Genomic DNA, 11,129 nt, shown 5'->3' on the forward strand with positions numbered 1-11,129 from the left:
AAGCCATGTTTTAATATAAATCCCATTTCATAAACGTAGAATAATCTCTACTCAATACTGTATGTTTGAAACTGTAATGAGATTATCTCCCTGGATGATGTGATTTAGTCAAGAGTGGTTGTTAAACTGGATTAGGGGATGACATGTCTCCACCCATTTGAGTGGGTCTTGATTAGTTTCTGAAGTCCTATAAAAGAGGAAACATTATGGAGAATGACAGATTCAGAGAGAGCAACGCTACAAAGCAGAGAGTCCACCAGCCAGCGACCTTTGGAGATGAAGAAGGAAGACACCTCCCCGGGAGCTTCATGAAATAGGAAGCCAGGAGAGAAAGCTAGCAGATGACGCTGTGTTCGCCATGTGCCCTTCCAGCTGAGAGAGAAACCCTGAACTTCATCGGCTTTCTTGAACCAAGGTATCTTTCCCTAGATGCCTTTGATTGGACATTTCTTTGGACTTGTTTTAATTGGGACATTTTCTCAGCCTTAGAACTGTAAATAGCAACTCATTAAATTCCCCTTTTTAAAAGCCATTCCTTTTCTGGTATATTGCATTCCAACAGCTAGCAAACTAGAACAAATACCCTTCTGTTTATTTAGGTCTTACACGATTTCTTTTAGCAATTTTTTCATAGTTTTCTGTGTATAGATCTTTTGTGTCCTTTGTTAAATTTATTTCTAAATGTTCTATTCTTTTGGTTGCTATTGTAAGTGGAATTTTTTTTCGTGATTTCCTTCTCAGATTGCTCATCACAAGCATATAGAAACACTACTAATTTGGAGGCATTGATCATTTATCCTACCTCTTTGCTGTACTCATTTTTAGCTTTAGTAGCTTTGCTGTAGATTTTTCAGATTTTCAACATCTAGTATCATATCATCCACAAACAGAGTTTCTTCCTTTCCAATTTGGGTGGCTTTTATTTCTTTTTCTTGTCTAATTGCTCTGGCTAGAACTCCCAGTACAATGATAATGGTGACTGTGGGCATCCTTGTCTTGTGCTTAATCTTAGAGAGAAAGCTTTCAGTCTTTCCCCAATGAGGATGATGTTAGCATGGCATATTCCTTTTGGCACATTCAGGAAGTACCCTTCTATTCCTATCCTTTGAAGTGTTTTTTCATCAAGCAAAGATGTTGAATTTTGTCAAATTCCTTTCCTGCATCAATCGAGATGACCATGTGGTTTTTTCACTTTGACTTATTGATATGGTGTATTAAATTAATTGATTTTCTTATGTTGAACCATACTTGCACACCTGGAATAAATCCCATGTTGTAGTTTGCTAGCTGCTAGAATGTAACACACCAAGAGACAGACTGGCTTAATAAAAGGGGATTTATTTTGTTAGTTCTTCAGAGCAAAGGCAACTAACTTTCCACTGAGGTTCTTTCTCACGTGGGAAGGCACAAAGCGATCTCTGCTGGCCTTCTCTCCAGGCCTCTGGGTTCCAATGTCTTTCCCCAGGGTGACTTCTTTCTGCATCTCCAAAGGCCTGGGCTGAGCTGCGAGTGCTGAGATGAGATATGCCGAGCTGCTTGGGCTGTGCTATGTTGAGCTCACTCATTTAAGCATCAGCCAATTAAGTCAAATGTCATTCATTGCAGCCAGGCACACCTCCTAGCCAACTGCAGATGTAATTAGCAACAGATGAGGTTCATTTACTATTGGCTCATGTTTGCAGCAACAAAACTAGGCACGTTCACCTGGCCAAGTCGACAACTGACTCCAACTACCACATCCCACTTGCTCATGGTGTGTAATTCTTTTTTTTTTTTTTTTACATGGGCAGGCACCGGGAATCGAACCTGGGTCCTCAGGCATGGCAGGCAAGCATTCTTACCTGCTGTGCTGAGCCACCGTGGCCTGCCCTGTAATTCTTTTAATGTGTTGCTGCAAGTATTTTGTTGAAGACTTTTGCATCTATTTTCATTAAAGAGACTGATCTATAATTTTCTTTTCTTCTAGTATCTTTGTCTGAATTTGGTATCAGGGTGATGTTTGCTTCATAGAATGAACTAAGTAGCTTTCCCTCCGCTTCAATTTTTTTGAAGAGTTTGAGCAGATTGGTACTAATTCTTTCTTTAATTCTTGGTAGTATTCACATGTGAAGCCATCTGGACCTGGTCTTTTCTTTTTGGTGAGGATCTTGATGACTGATTCAATCTCTTGTTGTGATGGGTTTGCTGAGTTCATCTATTTCTTCTTGAGTCAATGTTGGTTGTTTATGCATTCCTAGAAGTTGTCCATTCCATCTATGTTGTCTAATTTATTAGCATATAGTTGCACATAGTATCCTCTCATTAACTCCTTTATTTCTGTGGGGTCAGTCGTTATGTCTTCTCTTCCATATCTGATTTTATTTATTTGAATCTTTTTTTTGTTTGTTATCCTAGCTAAGGGCCTATCAATTTTATTAATTTTCTCAAAAAACCAATTTCTGGTTTTGTTGATTTCCTCAATTGTTTTGAGGAATTTCATTTATTTCTCAATTTCATTTATTTCTGCTCTTTGCTTCATAATTTCTTTCCTTTTGTTTGCTCTGGGGTTAGTTTGCTGTACTTCCTCTAGTTGTTCCAAGTGAATAGTTAATGCTTCAATTTTTGCTTTCTCCTTTTTTAATATGGGCATTTAGGGCAATAAATTTCCCTCTCAGTACTGCCTTTGCTGCATCCCACAAATTTTGACATGTTGTGTTTTCCTTTTCTTTTGCCTTGAGCTATTTACTGATTTCTCTTGATTCATTTTTGAAGGACTGTTTGGGGGTACAGAATTCTTGTTTGACAGTTCTTCTTTTTCAGAATCTTAAATATATCATACTACTGCCTTTCATTCCCGTTAAGTCCCGTGATTTTATTTTTTCAAAGTCTTCTTTATATCCTCCCTCAACTTGTTGATTTGATTTTTGATGAGATTTTCCATGTCTGTTCAAACATCCTGAAGTAGTTGTTTCAACTCCTGTATCACATTTGAATTGTTGGTTTGTTCCTTTTAGTGGGCCATATCTTCTATTTTCCTAGTATGATTCATTATTTTTTGCTGACATCTAGGCATTTGATTTTCTTTGTTAGTTTATTCTGGAGGTTGTTTTCATTCGTTTACCTAGGGTTTTCTTGCTGGATGGCTTTGTTCTCTATCTGTTCTTTGACATTCAGTTCAACCTATTCTATAACTTTAGCATAGGTTCTGTTTAACTGATTAGAATTTTTCAGTTCTTGTTTTTCTGTTTCTTGTCCTGCCTATATGGAGCCTTTTTTTTTTTTTTTTTTTGGTGAGGGTCTCCTTAGATATTATAGAACCCAGTCAGATTTTCTCAGATATGACAGGCCCAGGTCTCTGAAGGAGAGAGTAGCCAGCATCAGTTTTCCTTGTGGGTGAGACCCAGCAGGTTGTCAGACTTTCCTATGACACCTTTAGACTCTGTGCTTTTCCTATCCTGTCCAGCTTGCGGCACTTGTCTGCCCAGGGCTTCCAACCAGCTTAAAGTGATGCAGTGTCTTTAATTTCAGCAGACTCCCCCTGCAAGGGGCATGGTTAAGACAGAGGTGAGAAGGTAGGTGGGTTTTAATTGCTTCTGTTCTTCAGTCCCAGTGACCTAAATTCCCTGAAGGAGGGATTCCACTTTAACTGACAGCCCCAGCCCCCTCGCTTTTCTTGGGAATATAGCCCCTTTAGGGAATTAACCCCTTTCAGCTGACTAGTTGCTTTGCCTCTCAGACATGCCTTAATTCTGCCCTTGCATGGGGAAGTGCTGAAGCCTGAAAGTGATTATAATTCTGTTTACTGAGCTGTAAAAAAAAAAAAGCAAAACACCTCTTCAGAAATGGGCCCTGCTCTTTGGGTTTGCCAGTCAAGAGCTTGAGTTGGGAGTTGGTATCTGCCTCTCTATATCTTCAGGCTCCAAGTGCCCCCTTTTCTTCAGCTTCAGGCCATTTTCATTATTTTGTGCTGCCCAACTCAAAAGTTTTGCTTCTTTTTTTCCCATCACCCCTACCCCCTGTCTGCTGGTGGTGGTGGGGGGGGAACTTCTAGTTCTTTTAGTGCTTATTATATGTTTATCTGTTCTGAGGGCCTGTTTTCAGTAGTCAGAATTTTTTAATTAATTACACAATTGGAGCTTGGTTGAGCTAAGCCCTTGCTATTAGTAAAGTCTCTTTCCTTTCTCCTCAAGGAACCAGCCTGCCATGCCCACAGGGGAGGAGTGCCTCTGCGGCTTGGGGGACTTACAGTTCTGTGTGGGGTCTCAGCTGCTCCACCTGTTCCAGACTGGTATACACTGTGTGTCCAGCCACTTAAGTTCCCTCAGCAGTTGTCTGTACCATTCCTGGCTATTCATTAGATGCTCCGGAGGACAAACTAAACTCCATACCTCACTATGCTGCCATCTTGCCCCATCTCCCCATTTTTTACATTTTTTACATTTTTTTATTGTATAGTATAACATACATACAAAACAAAGAAATAAAAAAGCAATAGTTTTCAAAGTACTCTTCAAAAATTAATTACAGGACAGATCCCACATTTGTCATGGGCTACCATGATTCTCTCATAGTTTTTCTTCTAGCTGCTCCAGAATACAGGAGGCTAGAGGGCTTAAATATTTTTTTATCATCACAAACTGACTTCTTTTCCTTCTTTTTTTTCTGAAAAATAACATATATTCAAAAAAAGCTAAAAATTTCAAAGCATCCCATTTGTTTTATTTTTAATCCCCAAATTAAAAAACCTACTACTTCAGAGAGAAAACTGCCATGTCCTAAATAATCAATGGTACTTGCTGTAACACTCTTTAGTTTTTCATGGAATTCTGATATTTTTATTTTTAGAGATACTTTGCTTATATATTGAAATCATACTTTATATTCTTATGTAGCACAGCAACAAAGATAATTAACAAAACCAACATAAATTAAGTTCCTACATTCAGAGAAAAGTACAAAAACTGAGTATTATTCAGAACAATAGATAATCCTAGTACCTGGTCAGCATCAACAAAAATGATTTTGTCCACTGCCAGAGGAAAAAGGACATCAAGGAAAAGGATTTTGTAACCCCAAATAATCCTTTGCTTTTCAGTCTGTTGATGAAGCCAGCGGGGCCATCGATATTGGACTAGTTCATACCGGAATCCATATTCCTTAGCCATGTGAGGAATTACCTCCTAAAATATATCAGAAAATCAAAAAGTATGTTTAAGGGAGAGATAACAGTTTGTTCTAGAGAAAAAATTAACATCTTAAAAGGCAGTGTTTACTCTAAATCATTATAAACTAAAAGGTAAAATGCCTAGCTACTATTTTGTCTTACACCTATTAATGAGAAATATAAAAATAATGATAAAAATATAAGTATACAAAGAACTCTACAATTTAATGGCATTTAAAAAATAGTTATACTGCACTAATTAGGGAAGTTTCTTAAATAAGATGAATATTCTTTACTTTTGCTTTTAATATTCAACTTGAGAAAAAGTCTCTGGATTTTTGAATACCTGTGCATCAAACAGTTTATGTAAATGTTAGTCAGAGTTGCAAAGATAAAGAAGATACACAAAAAAACCACAAAATGAGTTATAAATTGATAAATTAGAATCTCCACATAAGTTTCATGTTTGAGAGTTATGACTAATTCAAGGATTAAAAAGAGTAGTTATGGTGGTCTGAATACTTGATATTTGATTCACTGTCATCTTTTAGGTTTAGAGGTATCTTATTTCCTGCTAAAACCAGGAAATACACTGTTTGTTAAATTTGGTTCAAAGACCTAGAAATTTGAGAGGGAAGATGGTAAAGAAGGAAAGAAAGATAGGTTAGCAAAGATAAAATTTGCTTTCTCTACCGCAATGTTCATTTTTAGCTAGTTGTTCTTATTAACACAAGTTTAATTTGTTTTCCTGCTCTTGTATGAACAATGTAGATTCAACATATATTTTTATTGTAAGCTTCACCTTTATCTGTGAATTGGAATGCAGAAATTATGGTTGTGCTGTTAGGAATTATGACTCTGCTGGATCATTGTTTTGATTTCAAAATTTTTTCAAATATTAGGAGTAATCTGAAAGACAAACTATCTTCTTTTTACAACAACCATGTATTAAAAAAATATTTACTGAGCATGGGCTATGTGCCAGATCCTGTTTAGACCCTGGGGCACAGTTGGTTCACATTTTAGAGATGGCAGACAAAAACAAATGAAATTAAGTTATCTATAGAAGGTAATGTATGGAAAAAAATGAAAAAGAGAAAGAGTTGAAGATAAGGAGGGACTGTAATTTTACACAGTATATTCAGAGGAAAGATCACCTACATAGCTACAAAGGAAGTGTGCTTTAAAATTGGAGGGAAAGGATCTAGGGTGCAATTAATTTCTGTTTCTATATCTGGGTGCTAGTTATAAAGGTGTTTTACAATTGTAAAAATTTATCAAGCTGTACACTTGTCATTTGTGTACTTTTCTGTATATGCCAATAAAAAGAATTTTAAAAAGATAAAAACTTTGAGTGGAAGAACAAATTAACAAAAGAAGGAGCAATTTAATTCAAATATAGTATTACTTTTGACTCATGTAGTTGAGCAACACTTTTATCCAGACATAGCACTATTTTTCCAGTAAATGATAATATTTCCTGCTAAAGTAATATTGAAAGATTGTTTTAGCTTAGTTTATATAGTTAAATCCACTTATGTAGTGTTTGGCTAGTAGGATAACATTAAAAATTTAGGAACAAACTATCATGGCTTCTTATCTATATTATGGGTTCTTTTTCAGTTTTATTTTGTTTATTTCCAAATGAGCATAGGAAAATGCAATGGTAGTGGTAGAAGTCAGAGGGGCTGGTATATAAAGGTTAGTTATGGAAGCTTTGAGATCAAAATGCTTGGGTTCAAATCTCAGCTAGGTTCTTAATTAACTGTTTAATCTCTGACTTGTACTTAAAGGATTAATCTTGCCTAAAGAGAGGTTTGGTCCTTTGCCCTCAACTTAGCCATGTCTGTGTGGACCAGCCCCAATAAAAACTGGAGACCAGGGCTAAGGTGAGCTTACTTGATTGGGAATCCTTCCATGAGGGTGGTCTTGGGGACCTCCCAAACTGTTCAGGCCAGTTACTTAGTTTCTGAATCTTAGTTTTCTATGAACAGTACTTAAAACATGGGATTGCTATTAAGAACAAATGACCATTGTATGTAAAGTACCTGATAATATTAATAAAAGCATGGCTGGCTATTTTTTTACACCTACTTTTACCAGTTTTTGGTCTAGAAAGAGGACCTCTTAAACTGCTGTTGAATGGGACCCTCATTTTCATGGAATCTGATTAGTGTGTGGTGCTATTAGGAAAAACTAGAGTATATTTGCAGCAGGAATGTGGGCTGGGCAAAGAGTAATGGATGTTGGTCATTGGAAAACTTACTAAATATAAAATGCTTCCAGCCATAGTGTCAGACTACCATACCAATCAATGCATTTCATAAACATCAAATAAACTTTTACTCAGTTCAATAAAACTATTTTCTATGGTACAGTTTTCATATTTTCTTAATACTATACTGTTCCTACCCATCTCTGTAAAATATGGAGAATCCAATTCTTTTTATTTATAATCTGTATAAATTTTTTGTTCCCAAATTTATTCAGTTATTCATTACTAAATCAAGAAAAACCACTAATCATCCTGACCTCCAGTTTTCTTAAAAATAGCATGTGTCTCTTGTTGTACTTTTCCCTTAAACTCTTCTTTAAATGGAAACCGTACAGAATTTCGTCTTGTTAGAATTAAAAAAATACTAAACACCAAAGTTTTAAAATTTATTAAAAATCAACATTTGAGTAAATATACATGTGAAAAGGTTTACTCTTAAAAGATATATATTGGATGAACTTCACTGATATAAAGAATTTACTGTTCAAATATTACTTATTTTATAATAATAAAAAGATCAATGTACTTACTATAAATTTTGGTGAGAGATAATTTTTTAGAAACCAGAATTTCACTGGTGTTTTGGTGTTACGTAAAACAGAAAGCATCATAATTCTGTATTAAAGAACATTAAACACATCATAAGATAACATTATCAGGAGTTCATACTACTTTTCTTACGGCTTTTAAATATTTAAGGGTATTAACTAGAAGTTTTTCATTATGAATTATGAGTAACAGCCTAAAATATCTTCAAATATTATAGCTGATCAACAAGTATGTAATGTATAAATATGTATATATATAAAATTGATCCTCATATATATATATATATATATATATAAAATTGATCCTCATTATTCGTGGGTTCCATATTTGCAAAACTGCCTACTTGTTAAAATTTATTTATAACCCCAAATCAATACTCATGGCACTTTTGTGGTCATTTGTGGACACGCACAGAGCAGTGAAAAGCTTGAGTTGCCTGATGTGCATATTCACAGCTGAGACTGAACAAGGTAACACTGCTTTCTTGCTTTCACAATCATAGTATAAACAAGTGTCCTTCTCATGATATTTTAGTGCCACCTTTTTATTGATGATTTCACTGTTTAAAAATGGCCTCCTGTAGTGTTGCAGTGCTGTCCAGTATTCCCAAGCACAAAAAAACTGTGATGTACGTAGGGAGAAAATACATTTCAGCTTTGTTCAGGCATGGGTTTCAGTGCTGTGAGCTGTTCACAGAAACACTGGTGGATGAAAAGGTGACCAGAGGCTCCCAGGAACCTATAACTGCATATATTTGCTAATTCAGTATTTACAGAAATTTTATAAAATATAACTACACACATAATGAGATTAACTATAAACTGATTGGTTTTTACTTGTTCCACTTGACAAAGAGAGAATATAGTCTGGAATAGGTTTATTTGGCAGAACTGGAGTCAAATCTTAGCTCTATTACTGTGTGACTTATATTAGGTCCACAAACTTGAGTAGTTGAATGATTTCACTAGGCAGTTCACTTGTGTTACTATCCTAAAATTCTGAATGGAGAGGATACAAATGTAAATACACACAGTCTAGCTTTAAAGAAAACCAATATTCTAAATCAAACTCATGAGATCTCATAGAATTAAAAAAAAATTTTAAAACTTATCCATAATCTTAAGTTAAAAAATAAAACACGGTGCACAGTATGTACATACATTGTCACTATTTGGGTAACCAGACTTAAGAATAAGAAATATTCATATTTGCTTGCATATGCACAACATATCTCCGGCAGGAGATATTATTATATTGGTTTCCTATGGGATAGGGAACTGAATACCAAGGAAACAGAGAAGAGAGTTTTTCTCACCATATACTCCTTTATTGTTCTTGAATACTGAACCATGTAAATGAATTACTCTTTATAAAGAAATATACTTACCTCAAAAAGCGCTCATATAAATGTCCAGAAGCAACTGAAAAAATGTTTAGAATGTCTGTTTCCTTTTTGTTTTCTTTATGCAAACTTATTGTGAAACTTGGAATAAAAAAAGTTAGAAACTGAATTTATTAATATACATTTGGAAACTTTATATACCTAAATAAAAAAAAACAAATAAGCAATAAAATAGAAATGCCTTTCAAAATGAATAGTTATTAAACTGTAAGTAAACCTTTATCCTGACAATTATTAACTATTAATATTAAAAATATGCAGCAATAAATACCACTTTGTTTCATAGTTTTGTCTGTTTATAATATGAAATGCAAATATGTTTCCATACTGACAAGGAAATATCTTTACATCTTTGTGAGCTGCCAAAAGTTGTTCTGAGAACACAGAATTAGTGATGTTACATCATGACATACTTAATGTACTGAAGTTTCAAACAGCCAACAATGCAGTAAGAAACACAATGCAGCAACACAAAGTGTGTAATTACGGCACAGCAAAAATTTCATGTGTAGTAATAAGGTAGGTGATATAGCTCCCTAAAACTAAAAAGTCACATAAAAGGTGACTACAATTTGGAGTTCCTCTGACCAGGTATATTCTCCACTCCATGTGGGCTCCTGAGATCTTTGTACTTGGGTGTGTTTCCATGAGGAACAAAGGGAACGTAAGTTAGGCAAGTCTACGCACTGGTTTTTATCACTAGAGCTTAGGCTGGAGCCCATTTGTCATTTTCACTTTTTGGATATGGCCCATCTCATATACAAAAATGACTGAATATTTAATTTGGGGCATTTGTAATGTATTTTATTGTCTTTTTCCTTCTTACTTAAAAAACTTTTTTACTTAAACTGTAAATTACTTTAAAAAATCTCATTTTATATCCATAGTTAGAATGATTAATATTTGGAAAACTAAACAACTTGTAATCATCAATGGAATATGTTTGACGGAAGTATTTTTCAAATCTTTTGTTACTGTGATTGCCAAAATAAGAAAAACACAGTTGATACAGTTGGGTGAGGGATGCCACCGTATGCTAGGATTAAAGCTAAGAAAAAGAATGAAAGTATTAAATATTATAAGATACAGAATACCTATGTATCTGGAGCAGTAAACATACCAAAAACGTGTCCTCTCTTTTTCTAACAAAGCATTATTTTGTTTTTGATATCCTTTATGCATGACAAGTGGTTATGTTATAGTTTTGTGAATATCTTTACTCATTCTTGTATTCACCTTGTGGTTTTAGTGGAAGCTCTTGGATAGATATTCTTAAAACCCAGATTCTGTTTCATTATCCCTGGTCAAATACAACTACCCTCCAAAGAGTCTCTAAACGAGTCGGTCTGGCCCTTCTCTATTAATAATTCATTCAATGCACACACTGGGACAGTATGAGTCTTCTTATCAAGTGAAGAGTCAAACAGAAAAAGATGTTTAAACTGGGCATAATCCAAAATGAATGGAATACTTTTGACTTATATAACAAAATGGGCTTAGGTTCCTGAATCTGTTTGGTCTGAAGTTTCTATTTCTTAAGCACTATCTTTATCCCTGATTAAAATGATCAATGGTTCTACATCATATTAAGTTCAAATCTCTAAAATGGACTTTTAAATTTCTCTACCATGAAGATCTATTAAACACAGCTTACGTTCTGTCTTAAACTTTTTATTTTGAGGTAATTTCAAAATTTACCTACTTATTATTATTATATATGTGTGTGAAAAATTATATAAATATAAAATAATAAATATCAA

The 11,129-nt window shown here is 34.6% G+C and overlaps 1 protein-coding gene across 2 annotated transcripts in view; it reads right to left on the reverse strand.

Moving 5' to 3' along the window:
• Nucleotides 1-11,129, reverse strand: part of UGGT2 (UDP-glucose glycoprotein glucosyltransferase 2) — a 271,578-nt gene that overhangs the window by 23,909 nt on the left and 236,540 nt on the right. For both annotated transcript variants that reach the window (XM_077158543.1, XM_077158542.1), the window contains 3 exons: nt 9,355-9,450; nt 7,949-8,033; nt 4,977-5,159 (listed from right to left, as the gene is read on the reverse strand). In XM_077158543.1, the coding sequence (XP_077014658.1) occupies nt 4,977-5,159; nt 7,949-8,033; nt 9,355-9,450 (364 nt within the window). The remainder of the gene's footprint in view (nt 1-4,976; nt 5,160-7,948; nt 8,034-9,354; nt 9,451-11,129) is intronic.

Source organism: Tamandua tetradactyla, chromosome 4 (assembly GCF_023851605.1).
Source record: "Tamandua tetradactyla isolate mTamTet1 chromosome 4, mTamTet1.pri, whole genome shotgun sequence".
In the NCBI taxonomy this organism is placed as follows: Eukaryota; Metazoa; Chordata; class Mammalia; order Pilosa; family Myrmecophagidae; genus Tamandua; species Tamandua tetradactyla.